A 26,645-nucleotide genomic window follows, 5' to 3' on the forward strand; every position below is an offset into this window, starting at 1 on the left:
CTCAGAGCTCACCTTAGGTTATTGTTATTGTTAAAAATAAGACATCTAACCTTGCCAGCAATGGCCACGGGCCGGTCAAAGATGCCATGCATGCCCAGGATGGCAGACTGTGGCGGGTTGATGATGGGTGTCCCGAACATGGAGCCGAACACTCCTCCATTGCTGATGGTGAACGTGCCGCCGTCCATGTCCTCCACAGCTAGCTCATTCTTGCGAGCCTATGGGGAACAATAATCTATATTTAATTCATAATTTATGCAGTGAAGACCGTAAAGACCCGTAGACCAGTAAACAGCAAACTTATTATGGGCTTATGTGAAGATTGTTTTAAGTTCACTCATGTTAAAATATATAGCTTTCAATTATAATTTAGACCAGTAGCAGGTTTGGTCTCAGTGATCATTCATAAAACAGGGTTCCCACTCTAAACCAAATGTCAAATTCCCTCATTTTCACAGACTAAAAAGATGAATTTCCATGACCTAAAATGAACGGCAAAACAGGCTGCTGTTTTGCGGAGCACCGAGCTGTTTTGTTTTGTAGAAAGCCTTTCTTTAAAGTAAATTTGTTTTGTATAAATTGTATCTTAATTTTAATCATTTTTGGCCTGTATTTAATAAATGAGAAGCAAATATATAGCCGACAACATAATCATGGAGGCGCGCCGCGGTCACTTGCATTGCATGTGAATTGGAGCACATCTCATCATAAATTAACCGAAACTCTGTGTATGCCTCACATACATGAGAAATACATCTGAAGATAGCTTGGAATGGCTTTAAACGAAACAATTCAAAACTAAAAGAAATAGGCTACTCTCGGATTATGTAATCAATGATGTGGGACCTGATATTCATTTATGTGATACTCATGATTTTTTTCTTACAGTAAAGCACAGTCCACAAACAACCTCCCTATAATAAGACAAATCTCTGGAGGCATGCTCCAAGCACACTCACCTCATCCCTTTTCCCACATTTGTAGTAATGACACTATAACCAAACCGGAAATTGTAACGCGTGTGCAAGCGAAAAGTCAGTTTTTTTTTTTAGCAAAGGTCCCCTCGGGGGCTCCGTAGAAAGATGTGAAACAGCGCGATAAAAAAATTTAGTATAGAAAAACTACATTTTGATAAATGGAAACTCAAATTTAAAGCAACAAACTAAATTCCCTTTTTTTCATGACTTGGACAAAAACTATATCAAATTCCCTGATTTTCAATGTCTGGAATAGACCTTTAAAAATTCCATGACATTCCAGAAACTCAATGACCCGTGGGAACCCTGATAAAAAGATGCCATTAAACAATTATTTTAAATATACTGTGTTTATACATTCATTTGGAGATTAACTGTGAAATTACTACATTAAAAGCAAGCTATCTTGTGACCAAGTTATCCCTATATAAAAAACACAAAATCACTGAGTGAGCAAACATTTAGCAGAGATTTGCAATGTTAATTGAGCAATGTTTATATTTGAATAAAAGCCTTAATTAAATATATCATCATACAAAGTGATCTCTTCGGAAGAAATTCCAAGGCTTTCAATGGATGGACAAAAAAAGAAAAAATGAAAAATATCGATATGACAGTAGGCGGTTCTTCCCTGTGGTCTTGCAAATCAATACATTTCTAGGTATCGTATCATGACAACACTAGTGTAGGTGCCACACATGTGAAGAAGGTCTAAGGGTGCCGTGGCTGAAAGAAGGCTGGGAAACACCAGTCTACCAGGAGGACGGACAAAACCAGTGGAATATCAACCAGTTTATAACTCTGAGTTCTGCTCATATTTATTATCATTGTCTAAACTATAGCGAATAACTGTGATGATGTGAGAAATGTTGAAGTGTCTGAATAAGTGTTGGTTTGACTGTGGGGCTTAAGCACATTTGAGATAATAAAAACACGACTTGAAGTTGGTAAATACAGCGTGGCACATTATTTCACTTTGAAAACCCCTGTCCTAAAAACATAAATATAGAAGTAGCTCTGATTGCACCCGAGTCATCAGAGGAATAAACCGCAGCGTTTTTCAGAAATTACACGGTTTGAGTTTTCCCTTCACTTGACATCAGCTCCACCACCGCTGTTTTTTTAGGTCGCGTAACATATTTACCTAAATAAAGATTTCTGGTTAGTTGCTCCAGTTGCAGAAGCATACGCATGTCTTCAGATCACTCACTCAGTTCCCATCGGCCTCACCTTTTCTCCCAGCTCGTTGATGGTCTTCTCGATGTCTGCAAAGTTCATTCCCTCCACTCCTCTGATCACTGGAACCACGAGACCCTGGGAAGCCGTGAGAACAGACACGTCACGTCAGGAATATAGTTCAGATATAATAATACTCGACGGCCAGAATAACTCCAGACACAGAGGCAGCAGAACATCTGTCTGGAGAATTATGCAACATTTGGACTCTTTAATGCTAAGATTTCTTATGTTCTTGAAAGAAGTCTCACTAAAGCTGCATTTATTTGATCAAAAATACAGTGAAATATTATTATAATGTAAATCAGCTGTTCTCTATGTGGATATATATGTATTCCTGTGATCAAAGATGAATGTTCTTCAGTCTTCAGTGTCACATGATCCTTCAGAAATCAGTATAATATGATGATCTGATGCTCAAGATACATTTATTATTCAATGTTGAACATTTTTCAGGATTCTTAGATGAATATGTAAACTTCAAAAGAACAATTTATTTGAAAAAATAATCTTTTGTAATATTATAAATGTCTCTTTTGATCAATTTAATGCGTCCTTGAATAATATACATATTTTTTTCAATCTCACTGAGCTTTACCCTTTGAACAGCGCTGACCATCACTGAACTCACTCGAGCTGTACAGCAGAAACTGACTCCGCATTATTTTCCTGTTATCTCTGTAAAGCTGCTTTGAAACACTCTCTATTGTAAAAAGCGGATTATAAATAAAGGTAATAACATTATAAATAAAGGTGACGTGAAGTGACTTGTGTACATGGACATGTTCTCGTGAGATTTATCTTCATAAGAGGAATAACTGTAGGACTCACCTTTGGTGTCGAGACGGCCACACTTATGTCCACATAATCCCGATACACAATCTCTTTGGTTGTGTCATCAATGACTGCAGATAAAAACAACCGTTAACAGCTTTCTATATATATATATATATATAGTCAATTAATTAGTTGAAAAACACTGTGGACTTCCTTTGAAGAAAGGTCAGTAGTTTGTCATTTATAACATTTCACACATGAATAATTGCCTTTTTAAATCCCTAATCACATTAGTGTAGTGTGTGTTAATGGGAATGTTTCACTGGACTACCGAAGTGTTACTATCACTGAGATACTACTATAGTTTTATTAGCATTTTTAATTCGTTTTTATTTTCATATTTTCGTTTTTTTTGGTAATTTTGTTGTGGGTTTTTGTAATTTTTAAACATGTTTTTATTTCATGAAAAAATTTAGTAAAACAAGTTCAACTAAAATGTTATTTTATATTATTAATATTTTGAAATACGTTTATGTTCTGTTTTCATTGTAATTCTAAGTAATTTTGTCCTTTAAAGTTAATTATTTTTTTAATATATTTTATTTACATTTTTTACTTCTGTTTTAGTTATTCTAGTACATCAAGTTAAATTTAAAGCCACATTTTAACATTTTATTCCAGTAAAAGTTTCGTTTATTTCTGGGGAACAGAAGTTTCTGGTTTTAGTGAACAGTAATAACCCGGATCGTGTCAGCCTCACCAGCAGGAACATGCAAGTATCCGATGAAGAACATGCAATGGTGTGAGTCTGGGCAAATATAGACACACACACTGGCCTAACGAAACCGTGTTAAACGTGGCTGTCTATGTAGGCCAAGCCAATGAGGTTTGGAGGAAAGAGAGGAGGGGGCGACTGAAAGGTAATCTGTAAAACATGTTCTTTAGACTCGAACAGAAAACCACATAACCACACAGCGGCTTAATCTGAAGTGGTCAGATGCTGAACGCTGTACTAGCAAGGTGTGTGTGTGTGTGTGTGTGTGTGTGTGTGTGTGTGTGTGTGTGTGTGGAGACACATACCAGCGTTAACAGCAGGCTGGTCTGTCAAAGCGTAGGCCGCAGCTTTCACAAACGCAGACATGAAGCCCAGTTTGATACTGTGTTTCTTCAGGAAAGCATCTTTATATTGTTTCCTCATCTCTGTGATGTTGCTGTCATGGAGGAACAAGAAACAAACATGCAAGACATTAAACAGGGAACAGTTCCTCAACCTCCAAACCGGCGCTTCAACCATGTGATCCTGAAGCAGACGTTCAGCAGAATGTTCACGCTGCTCTTTACCATCCAATTACATATTATTCATTCGCTTTTCTGGTTATGCTGGCATTTTGGACGGTGATTGATTGGTTAGTGTTAAGATTAGCACTTTGAGGAAAATAAACAAGAGCACATGCTAATTACAGTGTCATTTTGTGTAGATAGATACAAGTTGTAATATTACACCGTATTTTAACTAAACGTGACATGATCAAAAGCATCTTTTCCATGTTAATCAGAGTTTTTGTACCAAGCAGCCGCGGTATAGGACGATTTTATTTAAGAAATGGTTTCTCTTTCGCAGCTGGAAGAAAAACATAAAAAGTATGACAATCTCAGCTACTGATTATGTGCTTTATTTAATGTTTTAAGAAATTAATGCGAGTTTGAATAATTATTTTGCAGAAGCTATTTTTACTTTATAGCCGTACTGGAAGACACAATGCTCAAATTCACCTCAGACAGGAACGTTCAAACTGTGAACAAACAAGTGTATTCTACGACAAATTGGCTCTTCTGATTGGCTGTGATTTTTTGATTGATTTATTTGCAAATGCAGTGCACTTGCAGAGACTCCGCCCACTCGCTCTTCTGATTGGCTGTGATTTTTTGATTTATTTATTTGCAAATGCAGTGCACTTGCAGAGACTCCGCCCACTAGCTCTTCTGATTGGCTGTGATTTTTGATTGATAAATCTCATCTCGTGTTCATTCAGCTTCAGCTCATGCATACCACACGGCAATCATTTATTCAAAGCATAATTGGAATGTTTACAAAAACACTGATTATATATTTTAATAATCTACTCCATGTGTTATTTTCCTCATCATTTTCCTCAACAGCTAAAAAGGCAATGCCGACATTACGGAATATGATTGGAATATAAAAAATAAAAAAAAATGATGCTATATATTTAATAATGTAATTTAACCCTTAAAGACCTGTACAGCCGCCGGCGGCTAAAAATAACTATTGTTCTTAAAAGTGTAATAACTTTTGAACCGCGAATCCAATCTGTATGCTTTAAATAGTCCAGTAAAGAGGAGATTCATGGTTTTCATGTGGTATTAATCGCGTTTGGACATTCAGAGGCTCCGTAGTGAATGTGATTGCGTCATCAGGTTTTGATCAGCATTGATTCGTCATATAAACCCATGAGTTTGTTTCTCTGAGCCGAACAGGAATTATTGTTGATGCTTAGTCCCATCCTCATGCCCAGATTGGTTTATATATATATATGTCACTTTTGCTTCAGTGATCTATTACAATGTTTTCTATTTATTTTACTTCCTGAACTGTTTTGGACACATCTACATTGTCAGTAAAATGAAAAACACACCAGTTTTTCACTGAAAATCGCCTATTATAATGTTGTAATAAATGCTATAACTTGCTTAGGGATTGTTACATGTAGTCGAAATTTCATCTGGATATCTAGAATATCCAAGTAAAACTTTCTACAGAAAAAATACAAACTTCAGGAGGATTTGTTTGAATTGAGTAAAAAAGAAATCACTAAAAATGTGCTACCGTTTTTCTTAAATCTGGTAAAATCATCCATTCTAAGACAAAATGAATGTAAAATTGGGAATTTAAATGAGCTAGATGGAAACGTCAAGTTCTCCTGTTTAACATGATATAAGGCACTTGATGCTGACCACTATAATGGGCTAGAGAAACAGAGACAAGAACAGGCGAGTCAGGTGCTCCAAAAATGTTCCAGGTCTTTAAGGGTTAAGTCCAAACAGTCGTCACGACACGCATACACCACAGATTAGCATCCCTAATTTTGAAGCACAACCCAATCCAGCACAAATAGCCCCACTCATAACTCTTCAGCAATGACCCACAACAATCCAAAAGCTCTGTTAGCGAGGCCGATGCCACGTCAGGTTAGCTTCCCTCGCTAAACCCCCAATCTAGGATGTTGTGGACGACAGTCTGCCCAGGTTTTGAGTGAAAAGCGCCGAGACGGTAATTCTCCATTTTCCTGTCTCTAACGCCGTTTAGCCTCTCCGGTTTCTCCGCTAACGGAATTAGGACCGTCCCAAGACACGCGCTCTCAGAGAAAGGAGAGAAGACGCGATAAAAATCTTCACTTTCCAAAGCCTTCAAATCTTATTGGCTTGTCATAATAGCCCATAACAGTCCGGGCTGCCTCGCACGCTCCCTCCGAAGGCCCGTCTCAGGGGACGTCCCGCGCAGATGCTAGCAGGCCGCAGACTAGCGCGCTCCTTCGACTCCAGACCGGCACAGTCTTCCTCCATCGCATCAATGCCAACGAGATTAGCGCGCGAACACGAACCCCGAGCAGCTGAAAGGCAATACGGCCATTTGCGCTGGGGAGAAATCCTCAAAGTGTCATCTTCAGGGGCGAGCGAGGGAGGCTGTGGACATTAACGTTTCCTTGTAAATTAATAAAGCCCATTTTACCCTTCTTATCTTTGTTTTGACCAACATTAGGACCAAATATTTACATTCCACGCTTTAAGTGGCGATTGGGTTTCAGACATCTCTTCCTGTAGGCCAGATTCCAATCTATAACCATTTGGACGGGCATTGCGGAGCTTCTAATCAGGTTTGGGCAATAAGCTGGATTTTCACAGGCCATCGACAGATATCCTATGTGTCGGTGTCTGGACACACTTGCCTGAATGCTTGACATCAGTTCTGTACACAAATATAAAACTATAATGCAAGTGACATATTTCAGAACAATAAACATCCAGATTTTAGTTTTTCAAAGAAAGTCTTTAGTACAAGTGGGGATATATATATATATATAGAAGCACGTACTAGCATAAAGAACAAATATAGACAGAGAGATCAATTTAAGGCCCTATCCACACGACTGCGTTTCGTTTAGAAACGGAGACCTTTTGCTACGTTTGCTCCCGTCCAGACTACACCGGCAAAAACGAAGACCTAAAACAGAGAAGTTTAGAAACGCTGCCGACCCCGTTTTGCGTTTTGAATCTCCGGAGGGCGTTTAGTGAAGACGGTCAAAGCGGAGGACTTTAGAAACACTGACGCTGACGTTCACGCTCGGCTCTATGATCGGGTGTCATCAGTCATGCCGTATCCTTCCCTGATTCGTCAGACACCCATCACATGACCCGTCCCCGGGAAGAAAACATACAAAACCAGCCTGGACTACGTAACGTTAGCGACTGCAACATGGATAACGAATCACAAGCGTTACTGACGTTGATGTCTTTGCTAGCAGCGGTTGTGCAAGTCAATTCTGCATTTTACAATCTTATAACCGCCTACATGCGGCTGTTTACACCGGCACACGCACGCCCAGTGTTGGTGAGTGGTCACGTGATCCGCGCTTTCAGTCGTTTTAATGTGGACGGAGATCAATTCTAATACGCATCTAAAACGCTGGTGTGGACGGAGATCGTATTCGTTTTAATTCTCCGTTTCTAAACTAAACCGCAGTAGTGTGGATGAGGCCTGAGACTCTCTTCGGTACAAAAACATTAGAGATGCACCGATATGAACATTTTGGCCGATACCGATAATTCTTTATATTTGAAAGCCGATAACCGATATATCGGCCGATAAATCTAAACACAAATTTTTTATATAATTTTTGAGAGCCTGATTACAAACACAAAAGTCTCACCATTTAAATCCATGTCCCAAACACACAATTATAATCTTCTCATTATAATTGTATGTAGCCTATTTGACACGTGAGCAGCACATGTTGCACTTTCCTTTTTTGAAGTGATTTCAATCATATTTCAAGCAATTCAAATCATGTTGAACAGTGCGCATCTGAAGAGTCTCAGCTGAAGGAAATAATCCATTATTTATCGGCTTTAATATATCGGACAAAGTGTCTTATCAGGCCGATAACAATAAAAAATGATCATATATCGGCCGATACACATATGGTGGCCGATATATATATACATATATATATATATATATATTATACCGGTAGCCTAATAATCATGAATGCACTCCGCAATCTTTTAACACATCTCCGGTGAACGTCTACTTCACGCAAAAGAAAAACTCATGAAGCGCAGTGAAATTCATGTGGCGACCAATGTGGCGTTGATGGATCGAGGTTGTTCGTTAACTTCATTTTATACGTGCAGTTCACACGAGCTCTAAGCGCATGCGAGACTGCTGCGAGTAGTCAAACTTTATTAATGAAACCGAGGGAATAATTTCTGTAATGTATTTATTTATTTTTTAACCGGTTGGCCGGTCACACGGCTTTCATAGTTTTCAGTTACGTGACTGGTGCGGAGACCTGAAGTGTTATTTCAATTTTTTATTTAGTTTTATTCATAGATATTTTTATTTTATTTGTATAAAATTATACTAGTAACTAGTAACTTGCTAAAACGCGTTAAGAACATTTTATTGACCCGAGTAAAATCTTCAAACTTCAAGCTTTTCAAAGTTATTTCAAACATTCAGACAAGTTTGTCATCAAACTTTACTTGCCTAGTTTATTACTCTTTATTTGTTTTAAATGCATTGAGCTGGAGCAGACATCTAGTCAAAGAAGCAGCTCAAATATGAGTGCTTTCATCACTACGTTATCCCCTGACGACCGTTCACGTGATTTCAGAGTTAACCACTTTTTCTGAAATCCCATTAACAAAAACGAAGTAGGTGTGCGCACACTTTTGACTGGTAGGGCATTAAAAACACATGACCAGAACCAGTGACCCTTTAATCTCGAGCTGTAGGCTGATGTTACAGGAACAAACCTCATGTCGACTTCATTGAAGGTTGTCAACATGGCACAGGTGCTCTGCGCTTCCTTCAGCCGCTGAGCGATCCGCAGTCTCATGCGGTTCATCTTCACCTGCAACAAAACCACAGCAGAGCTAAGCACTTCAAGCAGAAGCTATGCTAATTCCAGTGTGATTTGTGAATATAACTATGATTTTAATCCACCTTCTATTTGGCTATAGGATTTTTTTAAGAGCAAATACAGTTATTATAACAGAAACGGATTTAAACCACATTGGAAAAAAGGATGATCGAGTTGAATTGGGAATTATTTCTTGCAAACTGTCTGTTTCAATTCATTGTTTTATTGTTTCAACAATTTAGCATGACTCAAAATGTTAACGGAAATGTAAATAGTGCATTTTATTTGGTGAAAAAGACGCATTGATCAAATTTCATTATCTTGCATTAGACATTATCAATCAAATGGCAACAACTCAACATGATCTACTAATTTGGGAGATGATAAAAAGTGTCATATTCAATAAAAAATAAATTAAAAAAATAAACCTTTAAACTAGCGATGCACGATATATCGGTCACCATATCAGTATCGCCGATATATGTTCATTTTTAATGTTATCATAATCTGCCCTATAAGAAAATGTGTCCGATATATTAAAGACGATAAATACTGTATTATTTCCTTCAGCTGAGACTCTTCAGATGCAACATGATGCTTTTGAATTGCTTGAAATATGATTGGAATCACTTCAAAAAAGGAAAATACAGTAAAGTACAACACAAGTCTGTCATAGCAGCTACATAAAATTATAATGAGAACATTATTACAATTGTGTGTCTGGGACATGGCTTTTAATGGTTGGACTTTTGTAAATAAAAAAATAAAAAATTGGATTTAGATTCATCGGCCAATATATCGGTTATCGGCTTTCAATTATTTCAATTATAACAAATTATCGGTATCGGCCAAAATGTTCATATCGGTCCATCCCTACTTTTAAGTGATGATCAAATAGAAACTTTCTGAATATCATCACAGAGATGAAGAGTGTCAAGATATGATTTGAGTCACAAGAGAAACTGAAGGCGTTGACATTTTGTGGTCTAACATGATCATGCTAATATACAACGACTGCACACAAGTGACTGAAGTCATCAAATGCTGTGGCACAGTCTAATTAGCCCTGAATTAGTCAGTCTTCTTTGATGTAATTGGTACAATATCACGAGGGATGCATGGATATGAACATTTTGTCCGATACGATAATCCGTTATATTTGATAACCGATATATTGGCCGATAAATCTAAATCCAAATTTTTATATCATTTTTGAGAGCCTGATTACAAAAAAAAAGTCTCACCATTAAAATCCATGAACCAGACACACAATTATGATGTTCTCATTATAATGTTGTGTAGCCGATATGACAGACATGTTGCACTTAATCATATTTTCCTTTTTTGAAGTGATTTCAATCATATTTCAAGCAATTCAAAAGCATCATGTTGAACATCATGCTTCTGAAGCGTCTCGGCTGAAGGAAATAATACATTATTTATCGGCGTTAATATATCGGACACAATTTCTAATCGGGCCGATAACATCAGAAATGATCATATATCGGCCGATACCGATATGGTGGCCGATATATCGTGCATCCCTAAATATTGCCCGATAAAGATCCTAATAGGAGGAGCACATTAGGGTCGTACGCCGTCAAACTGGGCTATGAAAAACACATTGTATAGCCGTATGCAACACTTGAGCGGTGCACGAGCTGCACTGTGTGTTCCTGCAGACGGCGGGGCATCGAGTGTCTTACCCTGTGCTCGGATCGGGGGGCTTTGGCCCCAGTGTCAGCAGGAGCAGCAGCGGCGGTGGGTTTAATGGCAGAAACTGTCAACAGACACAACAGAAGAGAGTTTAGGACCGTCCAGTCCTGCAGCGTTTAGTTACAAAAGCAGGATATCAAATTTAAGGCTTTTTAAATGAATACAATATTGGGTGAGGGTCCTTAAAATGTAAGACCTCTTAAAATAATTAAGACTTTTCTCATAGCTTTTAAGACTAAATTTTGTACAACTTAATTTAAGACTTTTTAAGGACCCACAGGGTATTAGTGCTAGATTTACCAACCGGAGTTAACATCACAATAACAGGGCCCTATGATTTCTGCAATGCGGGAAACGCGGACGGAATTGCGGAATCCAGTCATAAATACGGATAATGCAGAATTTCACGGAATTTGTCAAATTTCTTATGAATAAATAAAAAGCAGGTCAGTACACTTAAATCAGATTGCGATGTAGACTAGTGTCTGTGAATATTAAACCGCAGAAAGACGATTTCAAAATGAATCCTGCATGTTCTGCGTGTCACACACACACGATGCTCGCAGTGTTTTCAGCCTCTATATGAGGACATGAACTTGATCTCCAGACAGAGCCACTCTGAGAGTAACTATCAATATTTTCAAAGTAATAATAATACTAACATTAATAATAATGATAAATTAAAACTATTTTTTAAAGGAAATCAAATTTTTTCTTCCATGTTTTAATTTTAACAGTAAAGTCTGTTGTGCAGCACTTTGTTTAAAACTTCATATGATTAAAAGATAAATTAAATAGTTTCATTCCTTCATTTGATTGCATTAATTATTTAAATAGACATGGAATTTCTGAAAAAAAAGAAGACATTTCATAAAAATGTATAAAATAAATAAACTGTTGTTTGTATGAATTCAATTAATTAGCAAACTTTTTGAATATTACAAATTAATTAAACTATTGAAATTGAATCTAGAAAACCAAAAACAGAAAAACTGAATTTGGGAAAAAATAAAATGGAATTTGGGTAAAACAGATTTCAAAGGAAAATTTAATTAAACCATTAAAATGTAATCCAGACAACTTAAAACAGAAAAAAATAACAAATAATAAATCAAATTGCGATGTAGACTAGTGTCTGTGAATATTAAACCGCAAAAAGACTATTTCAAAATGAATCCTGCATGTTCTGCGTCACACACACACACACACACACTGCTCGCAGTGTTTTCAGCCTCTATATGAGGACATGAACTTCATCTCCAGAGCCGCTCTGAGAGTAACTTTATCAATATTTTACTGCTTCGTTTGAGAAAAACTATTATTATATTATACACACAGAAACTCAAAAGGTCTTCACTGCAAAATAAGTTCAGCTTAATTTGAAGAAATTGTGACAGAAATGTATTATTGCTGTTGTACAGTAGCATTTAGCTACGACTCAATGTAATAATAATACTAACATTAATAAAAATGATAAATTTAAAAAAAAAATAAGGAATAATCACATTTTTTCTTCCATGTTTTAATTGTAACAGTAAAGCTCTGTTGTGCAGCACGTTGTTTGACAAAAAAAAGTTAAACTTCATATGATTAAAAGATAAATTCAATTGTTTCATTCCTTCATTTGATTGCCGGAAAATTTTAAATAGACAACATGGAATTTCTGGAGAAAAAAAAGAAGAAGACATTTCATAAAAATGTATAAAATAAATAAACTCTTGTTTGTATGAATTAAATTCATTAGCAAGCTTTTTTAATATTACAAATTAATTCAACTATTGAAATTGAATCTAGAAAACCAAAAACAGAAAAAAATGAATTTGGGAAAAATCAAATGGATTTTGGGGGGGAAAATCAAATGGATTTTGGGGGGGGGAAATCAAATGGATTTTGGGGGGGGAAATCAAATGGATTTTGGGGGGGGAAAATCAAATGGATTTTGGGGGGGGAAATCAAATGGATTTTGGGGGGGAAAATCAAATGGATTTTGGGGGGGGAAATCAAATGGATTTTGGGGGGGGGAAATCAAATGGATTTTGGGGGGGAAAATCAAATGGATTTTGGGGGGGAAAATCAAATGGATTTTGGGGGGGGAAATCAAATGGATTTTGGGGGGGGAAATCAAATGGATTTTGGGGGGGAAAATCAAATGGATTTTGGGGGGGAAAATCAAATGGATTTTGGGGGGGGAAAATCAAATGGATTTTGGGGGGGAAAATCAAATGGATTTTGGGGGGGAAAATTAAATGGATTTTGGGGGGAAAAATCAAATGGATTTTGGGGGGGGAAATCAAATGGATTTTGGGGGGGGAAATCAAATGGATTTTGGGGGGGGAAATCAAATGGATTTTGGGGGGGGAAATCAAATGGATTTTGGGGGGGGAAATCAAATGGATTTTGGGGGGGGAAATCAAATGGATTTTGGGGGGGGAAATCAAATGGATTTTGGGGGGGGAAAATCAAATGGATTTTGGGGGGGGAAATCAAATGGATTTTGGGGGGGAAAATCAAATGGATTTTGGGGGGGAAAATCAAATGGATTTTGGGGGGGGAAATCAAATGGATTTTGGGGGGGAAAATCAAATGGATTTTGGGGTGAAAAATCAAATGGATTTTGGGAAAAACTAAATTAAACCATTAAAATGTAATCCAGACAACTTAAAACCTAAAAAAACTGAATTTGGTAAAAATAAAATGTAGGGTCCTATGAAATCCGTTTTATTTTTTCCCAAATTCATTTTTTTCCGTTAATTTTTTTGCCAATTCCATTCTTTCCGTTTTAATTTTTGGGAATTAATTTTTTTTACCCTTTACTGTTATTTTAGTCGTAAAAAGAGTGTGCTTTTAATGTTAATGATTAAAATGTACAAAAATAAAATAGGAATGACCTTAAATTTATTTAGGTAACGATACCAAAATTACAGTAGTCGGTACCGATACCTTTTACGGTTCTCGGTACCAATTTCGGTACCACAGCAAAATCTGTTGGAACTATTTTTTCTATTTAAAAAATAAAATAAAAATAAAATTCAATGACTTTATTATTTTTGACGTATCATAAATTATAATCATAAGTAAATAATAGATATAAGCATTGAAGGCTACATGCTGTTTAAACGTATATTGCTTATAAAAAGATCAAGTGAAAAATAAGCAACCTTCTATGCACACATTACTGTACAACATGCAGTAGCCTAATATAATTATTTCTGTCAAACTTTTATTTTGACGGGTTGCCGAGAATACCTTTTGAGTTTCTGTGTCTGTGTGTCTATGATATGACAATAGTTTTTCTCAAATTAAACCATAAAGTTTTCATGGAGTGACTCTCAGAGCGGCTCTGGAGATTAATTTCATCATGTCCTCATAATTATATCGTGAGGCAGCAGAGACTGAAAACAGAGACAAGCAGAACATGCAGGATTAATTTTTAAATAGTCTTTTTGCAGTTTAATATAAACAGACACTATATATATATATATATATATATATATATATATATATATTAGTGGTATCGGCTACAGTGCTCCTAGTAAAAAAGTTAGTCTAAAGCCCTGGGCTTAAACACGGAAGCGACTGACAGCAGCGGAGCCCATTAGTGCGTACAGTGGGTACCGGTACTACAGAATTTCATTCAAAATATGTAAATTCTGCGAAATTCCGCGTTAACACTAGATTCCGCATTAATTGGCCAATTCCGCGATTCCGTCCGCGTTTCCGCGATCGCGGAAATCATAGGGCCCTAAAAATGGGATTTGGGAAAAAATAAAATGGAATATGGGTGACACAAAAAACAAACAGATTTCATAGGGCTCTATAAGCACCATAGATCAAAAGAAATGCCGTTTGAGATCACGATGAGGTTTGATTATGTGAGCAGGGTAAAACTGGTCCCGGCGGCACTGACCTGGTGTGGCCCGCATGGGCTGGGCGGGCACAGGGGGCACGGGGGGCATGCTGGCGGGGATGGGGCCCGCCGGAGCCGGAGCCGGGGCGGGAGGAGGCGCAGGAGTCTCTGCTGGAGGAGGAGGAGCCGCCGCCGCCGTCGTCTTAGCAGCTACAGCTGAAACACGGCAGGCACAGCTCACACCACGCACTTACAAGCACAACCACTTCCTAACTCAATGACCTGATACTTTATTTATGGTTGTGGTTAATGAAGATGGAAATGTTTTATGTGGGTATACATATATACTTTGGCCTAATAAAGATTTCAAAAGTTAGTTCACTTGTTTAGAAGCAAAGCAATATTATCTCAAAACAGCATCACAGAAAATGCATGTTTCAATGTTACAATCAGAGTCAAAGTTATGTCAATACGGCAGTAATATACATAAAGTTATTGTTATCGTTGCCTGACATGATCATTGTGTTATTATGTTAACGATCCACATAACTTTCTGTATTTTACTGCCATATTGACATAACTCGGACTCATTGAAACATGCATTTTCTGTGATGCTGTTTTGAGATAATATATAATAACATACGATGTATTTAGTTCAGAACATTCCTTGAATATATTAATATTATATTTAGCTATTATTAAGCAGAGACGTGGCTGACCTCCTTTCTTGAGTCTGAAGAGAGGCGTTCCTCCTTCCACTTTCCCTCCGTCAGGAACCAGCAGCTCCTCGATGACTCCGGCGGCGGGAGAGGGGACCTGCACCGACGTCTGCAACCCAACACACACTTCAGTCACACACACACACACACACACTCAACAACACTACGGTCTTCTGTAGAGCTGAACCCAACTCGTTTCATAATTGATGAACTTCACACCGTTATTGAACTGAATCAACACTGATGTTTTTTACAAGCTGCTTTAGAGCAGAATTTAATTCTGTCCAGTTTTAACTTTCACACAATTATTTTTTAGTTTTAGTCAGTTCATATCTGTCATTTTTTAGTCGACTGAATATCATAAGATTGTAACCGAATAAATCCACAGTAGGTTTAGTTGGCTAAACTCTAACGGGTTTAGTTCAATTGTAATTGTAATGCATCAACTCCATAAAATTTTATTCTCGTTTCACGTTTTTTTGTACAGCGCTTTTCACAATACCCATAATTTCAAAGCAGCTTTACAGAAAGTGTCCACATTACAGTTTAGTGATGTGTTATCAGAGGGAACTGTCCAAGTTATGCATTTCAGAAATGTACATAAACAAAATTTATACTTTATATAAACTTATTATATACTCCTGGAGAAAACATCTATTAACCTGTTAATATGAATGATATTAAGGTTTGAACATATAATACAGACACAGATTTGGATCCTGTGATGTTTATAATCTTAAAATTAAATAAAACATTTGTTTTAAATTTTTAAAACACTACAGGTGAATAGGGTAATTTTTTTAACCAGCAGATATCACCATGAAACTTTCCCAGTTGATTACCTACATTAAGATGAGAAAAAAATGTTTTACAAGTTTTCTGTAATTTAATGTTTAAATATGCAAATTAGACAATATTGAATTAAATATGTGCTAATTTGCATATGTTTTAAAAATACGAAATCTGAGTATTGGATAAAGCCAGGTTAAAACGAAAGTTTTCATTGTGTTCAAATATTAGATGGGAAAAAATTACAGAGGGATTTATGGAGATCGACTTATGTTATCCTGTAAATCAGAATATACTGTCAATAGCCTTAAAAAATGATTTTCGCCATGTTTTTTGGAATAAAATGTTATATAAATCAGGCTAGGAATAATATATTTACAAATCCCTCTGTAAATGTCTTCATAATATAACTAGATACAAGACTGGAGGGTTTGGTGTGTATCGGTGCGACTGAAGTGGAGATTTCGGACTTGGAGAATGAGAGAAAGTCATTCTGAGAAAACGGGCTTTAAAGATTTATCATCAGCCAATGAGATTGCGCATTCAGCCCTTTTACTTTCACGATTGGTTGCTGATAAAAAGGAAATGACCATATTTGGATCCGACAGCATTGTACAGGAGAGAGCGCTTGTGTGTGATGACAGGGAGCAGACAGAGATCGCGGATCATGATGATTTATAACAGCAACTTTTGTTGAATTTATGAGGAATCTACAGACTCAAACAGACAAAGTGTAGAAAAATAAAGACCTAAATGTGTATTTCTGACTTTTTTTCACCTCAAGTCTGAAAGAAGACATGTTATTGAAGACAAATATCCAAAAATCTCAAAATTGACCAGTGAAAAAAAAAAAACCAATGTTTTTGCCTGCCGTGTCTCGCCTTAATAATATTAATCCTTATTAAATCTATTCAGTCAAAAACTGAGTAATTTTCTCTTTTGTTCTTTGATTAACATTATTGATGGACAGCAACATATTTATTAGGCTGCTGTCACTTTAAGGACGAATGCACGGATCCAACACACATCAGATATTCTCCTGTTCACATCACTTAAAGGATTAGTTCACTTAAAAAAAAACTTTCAACGTAACTGCGTATTACGTGACGTCACGAACGCGAATCACAGAACAGAGCAAGGCGAGCGTTTGTGCTTATAAAACTTAAACTTTTTTATTTATTTTTGAAATGACCGATCGTTTCGCTAGATAATTCTTATTCATTATTCATCGTCTGGTGTCGTTTAAAGCCCGTTGAAGCGGCGCTGACACTGTCATCTGGACCTTGAGCCGTTTGGGGCCCATTGACGTCCATTATATGGAGAAATGTGTTCATCAAAAACCTTCATTTCTTTTCGACTGAAGAAAGAAAGACATGGACATCTTGGATGACATCGGGGTGAGTAAATTATCAGCTAAAGTTTTTTTTAAAGTGAACTAATCCTTTAATGCCGCCTGCTTCTTACCTTATCAGTCTCAATTTCACAGACCACCTCATCCTCAGAGACCGAGTCTCCAACAGCTAAAGGAGACACAAACAGGGTGAACGAGGTCCAGTCAGGGTAACCGTGCGTAACACACACACACACACCTGATCTTACACACATCTTACCTTTCTCCCACCTGACGTCTCCCTCTGTGACAGACTCCGCAAACGCTGGGGTGTTTACCGTAACAACTTCATTCCCTGCAAGCACACGAGACACTCAATGTGTTGTGCAACAGTAGACGCGTGTTAACCCCTTATCAAGCGCCCCCCTTTTTTTTATAGACATGAAAATGCACATGAAAATAAGGACTTAAATGGTTATAATTCAAGAATGCTTTGGAATATAGATGTAAGATCTTGTTTTAAAGAAGACACTTGGCAGATTTTTGTAGAAGTTAAATAAATTAAGAAAGTTAAACAGAAAAAAAGTTATAGAAGTTTGAGTTTATGAAAATGTACAACGTTAAAAAATATATTATTCATATTTTATATCAAATATATATTTTCAAAACCTGGTGGACTCTAAAACTGCAAAAAAATCAAAGGCAAAAATATGAACAAGTTGCATTTAAAATGTTAGGTTGATATCTCTTGAAATGAGCGTTCAGTGAGATTTAGTTTGGGCGCAGTACCACACTTCTCCACTAGTGGACATTACTGCCCATATAAGGGCGCCTCCATCTCCATATGTGGTTTGAGTCTGAACCATTATTTTTTACAATTTTCATACAATTTATGAAGTACACATCCTATTCAGAAGTAGTGTTGGAAGTTTGGCAGATTTTGAAATGAAGTCAACCTCTAAGAAACACAGAAGATCCCGTATGTGCATTATAGCTCGCTGACACATCACTAATGCTGAATCTATTATTATTTTCTTTATATTTAAAACATTTTCAGAGCTTTTTTTCTAAAATAATTGAACGGATGCTATCTTTTGAACTCTTGGCATGAAAACAAACTGAGGTTTCTACCATTCTTTCATGATTTTTCATGTTCATCACTATTTCAAAATAAAGGTGTGAACACGCCTCAGGAGGATGAACATATTCTTGTTGCAAATTGATAAATTACGGCTCCTCTGTAATTTATTTTGAAAATCAGTCACCAAATATGTAAACTAGACATTGTAAGCTTTCAAATGATATACAGATTGTCAAGATACTGTTTTAAATATATAAATGGCCGTGGGCCCGGTACCAAACAAGAAAGAAACGCTTGCCTAAAATTTTGTGTAATTTAAAAAACTAAATCAATTTAATTCACCAGTTAATTGGATTATAAAAGTGCAGTGGACACAAGCACTTCAGCAACAGGAGGATCAGAAACGCTGGAAGTGCGTCTGCATTAGCACTGAGCACAGTTTATTACATGTAAGGTGAATCATTAATAGCGCTAATAACTCGATAAGCATCACCAGATGACTTAAAGTGTGCAGGTTTAGCCAGGAATCGTGATTTGTATTCCAGCGTCACGCATGCAACATGATTCCTCACATTTGAAATATTTATCCGCATCCATGGCAACGCTGTGTCTGTGTTTTATCCGGCTTATTACTTCACACAAAATATTGATTCGAGTTAATTAACCTTAAATCTTTTATTAGCACAAAGTTTTTGCGAGAAAACAAGCAAGCAGCTTTCAGTCAAGACAAGCTAGAAAATAATAAATGCCAGGTCCCTGAATGATCAGATTAACCAATCAGAATCCAGTATTCCAGAGATGTGCAATAATGATGAATATTTCTAATAGGGATGCTCATATTGACCAGCTAACCGCTAACCGAAACTAAACATTTTGGTTTGGACCATTTCAACAGAGGAGCAAGCTAGAATGTCACGTGACTTACATCGTGCCACACGTAGCGTTTGTTATGTAGGAGTTGCCTTGAGTTTAGGGGTGGAACGGTACATGTATTCGTATTGAACCGAATCGGAACGGGCGTCACGGTTCGGTGCATGAATTTACACGGAGAATACACGGTATAAAAATAAATAAAACTCGCAAGCAAATTAATGAATGTAATGCGGAACTACTGTTAGAAACGCGGGTTGTGTAGCCCTGCCTTGAGCTAGGTTTGGCTGTCTATGGGTTTGCGAGCCTCCGCTGAGTGTGACCGAGTCATAGACTGTAAAAAAATAGGCCTGACTGCGCACGAGCCTCCGCTGACTGCGCACGCGTCTCCCTAAATAGACGAGGCATTTATACTTCGCGCTCGCCGGTGTAGTAGGCTACACCAAAACCACACTACAGAATAGGCCTGTCAATCTTCCTCTATAATACTATTCGAATTCCATTCCTTATTTTATTTAATATTCGAATAATATTCGAATATTAAATGCTCAACTTCATCCTATTATTAATATTTACGACATTTCACAGGTTTATGGATCGTCAATGCCACTATAGCATTTGGTTGTTGTTACACGGTCTGTCCACTAGAGGGACAGCTAACATTACAATAAACATTTAGAAACGGGTGATCGCGTTTTTTTTATTAACAATAAAACAGCGGAACAAAATGAATGACTTTAATTTGGCAACTTTAATGGACATTTTTTCACTGATCAGTTGTCTGTTGTGTGTCAGAGTTTCACAACTCTGTCAGTGATTGTTGCGCGGCTAGGAACCGTGTACCATTGGCTCAAGCTCGTGAATAAAATCTTTAAATCCAGACCCCTGCGTGATGTTGATCGGTCTCATATCTTTACCGATAAACCGTGTCAGTTTGTCTGTAATCGCCTTTTGGCAGACAGCTGGTAAGCCCCGTGATGAAGAGAGAGGCAGAAAAGAAGTCATTCTTGCCTGTTTTAGCAGCAGTTCCTTGGACAGATCGCCCAGCTTGTCAGGGTGTAGCGTTGTCAGATGTGCCCTAATGGTGCGTTCACACCGGGCGCGAATAACGCGTCAGGCGCGAGTGATTTCAATGTTAAGTCAATGCAAAGACGCGCGAATGGACACAAAGTGCTCAAGCGTATAACTAGACGCGGCAGGCGCGAATTTGACGCGCTATTCGCGTCCGGTGTGAACGCACACAGTAAGGTTGCAAGTTGAGGAGTGATATTTCATTCAGATTTAGCATATTCTGCAAATTGCCTCTTCTTTATTTGTGATTTTCCCATTATGGTTTGAAATCCAAACACCTTCCACACATCGCTTCTCAAATTGTCAGGAGTGGTGATCTCCGTACTCCGTTACCGTGGAGACAATGCTCGCCGTCATTATTGACAGTATTGTTATGACGATGCAGCGTGGATAACGCGCACAATTGTGTTACGATTCAAAAACTGTATTGTTTATCAGACGAAACAAAAGCATTTCATTTTCACATGCGTGTGTAAGCCAAGTTGGCGAGAAAGGCAAGATTGCATATAATTAAAAAGATAATACAAAAAAAAAAGCAATATTCGAATAGTAACTTCAGCATTCGAATAGTATTGATTTTTTTAATATTCAAATTATATTCGAATTTCGGAATTCGTTCCAACAGCCCTACTACAGAAGAATCGTGCAAAGCAGTAAACCAGATTATTCCTTGTGACATTAGAAAAAAAATTGGATATGAGAACGTAACCTACAACTAAATGAACGTTATCTTACATCATTTCTAAACATTTTTATTTAGTTTTGTGAACCTTTTTATAAAACATGGCCATTTATTTTTATTTAAAGGGCTTATGTCTGCTATTGTAGGCTCATTTAGTTAATGTAAGCAACTCATTTAGACGCAAGAACTGGTGCCGGTGCGGTGAGATGCACATGCTCGGCCAGATTCGGCTTGAAGTCGTGCGTCTTCGGATGCGGAGCCGCTCGCGCGGTTACAAAAAGCTGCGCACTGCACACCGAAATGGGGCCTTGCGCAACCAACGCGCACGACCGCCCAAACGCAATGACGACATTTTTGCCACGCACCTTTGCGCTCGTGCGTGCGCACATGCTGTATTTTCAGCTTTATAGCTGATTGTCTTATTTTGTTTACCTCTTACTTTACACACTTCAGGCTGTGCAGCGGCTCATGGGACTGTATGACACTAGGTGGTACAGACTGAGACATGCACAATATAAATAATTGCCTTCTGCATTTTTGTTTTGCTTTTCCCTCCATTGTACCGAACTCTTACCGAACTGTGATGTCTGAACCGAACCGTGACTTCAGTGTACCGTTCCACCCCTACTTGAGTTGTAATGTTTGTTTGTTAATTAGCGGAGGTAAGGAGGTATCTTTCGCACGCCAAAGATGTTTCTTTTTGGTTTTTCTTTGTCTAAGCTAGGTTAGATTTCATGGTTATAGTTAGCGGTGTTTTGTTTTATTTAGTTCTTTGATTTGGGCAACACTCGTGCTCTTAATTTTATTTGATGAATTTCATTGTATTTTTCTTTATCTTTGTTTGACTACTTATATTTGGAATCATTTAAAGTTTATTTTCCCATTGTGTTTATGGGCTGGGAATATGAATAAATTAATGTTCGTACTCTGAATTGACCTGCTTTATTATCATTACCACTGTTCGCATTGTACTTTCTCTAGATATTAAGTGACAAAATAAACGCTGGGGTGTTTACCGTAACAACTTCATTCCCTGCAAGCACACGAGACACTCAATGTGTTGTGCAACAGTAAACGCGTGTTAACCCCTTATCAAGCGCCCCCCTTTTTTTTATAGACATGAAAATGCACATTTCGAACTTAAATGGTTGTAATTCAAGAATGCTTTGGAATATAGATGTAAGATCTTGTTTTAAAGAAGACACTTGGCAGATTTGTGTAGAAGTGAAATAAATTAAGAAAGTTAAACAGGAAAAAAGTTATAGAAGTTTGAGTTTATGAAAATGTACAATGTTAACAATTTAATTATTCATATTTTAAAAAAATATATGACTCTAAAAATGCAAAAAGAAAAAAAGAAAAATCAAAGCCAAAAATCTGAACAAGTTGTGTTTCAAATTTTAGGTTGATATCTCAAAAAATGAGCGTTCAGTGAGATTTAGTTTGGGTGCAGTACCACACTTCTCCACTAGTGGACATTACTGCCCATATAAGGGCGCCTCCATTTCCATGTGTTGTTTGAGTGATCTGAACCATAATTTTTAAAATGTTTACAATTTAAAACGTCATTTAAATAAATGAATATTCGATTTTTATGAGCCGAATATTTGATTGCAATCTTTTTGAAAATGCCCATCCCTAATTTCAATAACGACGACACACCAGTAACACCAGTAAGATGGTTACATAAATATGTCAAAAATATATTTTCCAATATTCAAATATTTGTGAAACAAATTTCCATGACTGTTAATCAAAAACCTTTTGCATGTATGCATTTTTCCCAAACTTTTGGAGCGAACTAAACCAAATCATTGTGATCACACACTTTGACTCCGGCGTTTCAGAAACACCAAACCAACATGTGAGACGCTGCGATGCCATTGGTCCACTGGTTACTCCAGTTATCCAATCACAGCCTCCGGACAAAGTCACATGACTATTTATTGTGCATCGAGGAATTTATTAAGTAAATGTGTTTCCATCATAGTTTATGTGAATGTCTTATTATCGGATGCATTATCCGCCCCGGTTGAGTGCATGTTTTTTTTTCTGCATATATAATTTCTGGTTATCTTGGCGTGTCCATTCAGCGTTCCCAAAAATGGGCAAACAACACTTTTGAGCAGCTTTACCCTTAGCTTACAGAAGCAGAGCTGATACGTACTGTGAGCGGCTGTGGTGTTGAAGTATCTGATCTGATAGACGCTTGAGCGGGTCTCACTCCTCCTAGAAATCAACAGCACAATCCAGTGAGATCTTTAATTGGGTCTCTGTGGGTCACACCACAGAAATGCTCTGGGGTCAGTGAAGTGTGGGACTTACGGGCTGTTCTGGAAGGTGACGCACTGACTAGCTGATGATATACCTGGAGGAAAAAGGAGACACAGGAACATCTAATCATGTTGGTTTGCAACAGTCAGAAAAAGAAAGATGCAAGACTGTTAAAGGGTGTTCACATAAACTCTGTCAGTAATGACTCTTCCTCATGTTGTTCCCCGTCAGACTTTCCTTCATCTTCTGAACACAACTGAAGATATTAGTGATTCAATCTGAGAGCGGTCTCACTCCTCCATAGGCTTCTGTTGTAATTGAAACTTGCCGGCACAGAAAGTTAGTAAAGACAATGTTTAAAATAGTCCGAGTGACTACAGCGGCTCGACTTTAAGCTTATCAAGCGACGAGAATACTTTTTGTTGTGAAAATAAATAAATAAATAAAATAAGGACTTGTGTGTGAGTTCCTCTGAGTGAGTTCACAGTGTAACAGCGCAGCGCTTCTGGGTTATACGTCAGAACGGAGGCTCACTATTGGCCGACGCTGGTCATGCGTGTGATGCTGGCCAAAAGTGAGCCTCCGTTCTGTTTTAACGATGTCTTTACTAACTTTCTGGGCCGGCAAGTTTCAATTACAACAGAAGCCTATGGAGGAGTGAGACAGCGCTCAGATTTAATCACTAATATCTTCAGTTGTGTCCCGAAGATGAAGGAAAGTCTGACGGGGAACAACATGAGGGAGAGTCATTACTGACAGAGTTTACATTTCAGGCTGAACTAACCCTTTAATACCGTAAGAAAAACACCACACGTCATGCAAGAGGAGATATCACAACAGTCATAAGCTGGAGTCAGAGCTCACCTGAAGCAGCCCGTCTGGCCAGGACACCGTTTCCCTAGAAGAACAAGACCACACCAATGCATCAATGACCACTAACAGCACTGACAGACCATAATACTCACTGTACCAATCAAACAGCAATGTTCAACAAACACAAGATTATCTCACGTGGCCAGACTTTGACAAACAACTTAAAGTCCTCCTGTAGTCAATCATTTTACCCAGGGTTCCCACACCTGTTAACTTCAAATTCAAGCACTTTCCAGGTCCAATTCCCTCAAACTCGAGGACTGAACGGGGACGCGTGTGTGGTGTCCAACTACAAAGGTTGAGGTTCCATCGTAGTAGTTTTTTGCGCGCGTGAACGTCATGTCAACGTACAACACAAAGTACCTCACGCGGGAAACACTTAACGTAACGCATAAATGCACGTAACTAACGTAAATCAAGCAAGCTAGTGTGCACAGGCCACAACATCGATGCATCATAATAATCTAGCAGTGTTCATGTCATATTTTTATTTGCCAGCATTAATTTTTCGTAAAAGTCTTAAAATATTGATGTCATGACGGACCAAAGCTCTGCGTCTTATGATCTATCCGGACAGTGATTATTTTTTTATTTCATGAAAAAAAATGAATAATTTAATATTACAAATGGTAGGGCTGTAAACGATTAATCGAGATTAATCGAATCCAAAATAAAAGTTTGTATTCACATAATATATGTGTGTGTATTGTGTATAATTATTTTGTATATATAAATACACATTACACACACATGCATGTATACATTTAAGAAAAATGTGTTATTTATATATAAAATAGTTATATTTATATATAATATAAATCATATAAACATATATATGCAGTATATAAATGCAAATATTTCTCAAATATATACATGCATGTGTGTGTATTTATATATATATATACAAAATAATTATACACAATACACACACATATTATGTAAATACAAACTTTTATTTTGGATTTGATTAATCGCAAGTAATCGTTTACAGCCCTAACAAATGGTGTCTTTGCATTTAGGTTGTATTTATTGTCAGTACCGAACCGTATGTTCAAATGGAGTCGGGAACTGTGGAGTGTGTGTGTGTGTGTGTGTGTGTGTGTGACCGTGTTTGTCCGTCACCGAAGACTATTTTTGACCAAACTATGGTAATTTAAAGCTGCACGTGACTTATGAACACCAAAGTATTTCATTCACATCGTTATCTAATAAATCAATGTAAAAACAGGAGCTCTGCTACATGACAGCCGTTGAACATCAATGCTGTGTGACAGTCAGGCACACGTGTGTGTGTGTGTGTGAGAGTCATGTGACCTATCTGTGCCACAGGGTCAATCTGCATTTATAACACTAATGCGCAATAGATACTTGTGTGACCCATACTACTACACAATGATAAAGATAATCAATCAATATGCACTTAAAGTTTTGGTAAATTACACTTATTTTGGGGACTTTCCTCCACTACTTCTCAATTAATCTTAAGGCCTGTCCCTGTTAAAGTCACCTTCAAAATAAATATTCATATTAATTTTTTTACAGAATATTGCAGTATTTATTCTTAATGATTTATCGGTGCACATCATCATTATTGTGTTAATAATCTCGACTCAGAATAAGTTCCTCTTGCAGCATCTCTTCTCTTCTCTGATGATGAGGGCGGGGCTATAACCTGTCACTCACAGGAGATCAGCCAATAGCAAACCACAACCAGCCAATCAATTCCTCACAGACACACTCAAGCCCCGCCCACATGTGTTCTTGATCCTGAAGACCATCTCAACTTGTTTTACAACTTTTCCTCATATTACTACAATAAATAATTATAAATGTATGTGTGTTACATTTTGAAACAGACCCACAGTAGATTGACTTCTGTTAATTTGGGAACTTAAGCAGTGCTAGTCAGAAATCCTTATGCCCGAATTATGGCAGATATCACTAAAAATTAGTAATAACGAAAATAATGTTTTATTTAGTATTCACATATAACGATAAAAACATAAAGTGATGCCCTGAAACAGCAGAGACACACACGCGTATGACAGCAACACACACACACACACACACACACACACACAACGACTAATGCATTAGCATAACACATGACAACAAACATGAATATTAACATGTTTTGCGCGTGGCGTTATTATAGAGGTGACAGCTCGATCACATGAGGTCTTTGACAGCAGTCGTTTCTCAGATGATCTTATTGATCTACAGTATTTATTTAAAGTTT

General features: G+C 37.4%; 1 protein-coding gene across 2 annotated transcripts in view; it reads right to left on the reverse strand.

The window, feature by feature from the left end:
- The window catches only part of dlst (dihydrolipoamide S-succinyltransferase), a 28,738-nt gene that overhangs the window by 1,730 nt on the left and 363 nt on the right, over positions 1-26,645 (reverse strand). For both annotated transcript variants that reach the window (XM_079633081.1, XM_079633082.1), the window contains exons 2-14: positions 24,398-24,431; positions 23,585-23,627; positions 23,427-23,488; positions 17,836-17,910; positions 17,690-17,745; positions 15,437-15,545; positions 14,778-14,933; positions 10,861-10,934; positions 9,048-9,145; positions 4,071-4,201; positions 3,045-3,118; positions 2,208-2,291; positions 51-218 (exon numbers count right to left, since the gene is read on the reverse strand). In XM_079633081.1, the coding sequence (XP_079489207.1) occupies positions 51-218; positions 2,208-2,291; positions 3,045-3,118; positions 4,071-4,201; positions 9,048-9,145; positions 10,861-10,934; positions 14,778-14,933; positions 15,437-15,545; positions 17,690-17,745; positions 17,836-17,910; positions 23,427-23,488; positions 23,585-23,627; positions 24,398-24,431 (1,164 nt within the window). The remainder of the gene's footprint in view (positions 1-50; positions 219-2,207; positions 2,292-3,044; positions 3,119-4,070; positions 4,202-9,047; positions 9,146-10,860; positions 10,935-14,777; positions 14,934-15,436; positions 15,546-17,689; positions 17,746-17,835; positions 17,911-23,426; positions 23,489-23,584; positions 23,628-24,397; positions 24,432-26,645) is intronic.

This window comes from Phoxinus phoxinus (assembly GCF_949152265.1).
Source record: "Phoxinus phoxinus genome assembly, chromosome: 13".
Taxonomy (NCBI): Eukaryota; Metazoa; Chordata; class Actinopteri; order Cypriniformes; family Leuciscidae; genus Phoxinus; species Phoxinus phoxinus.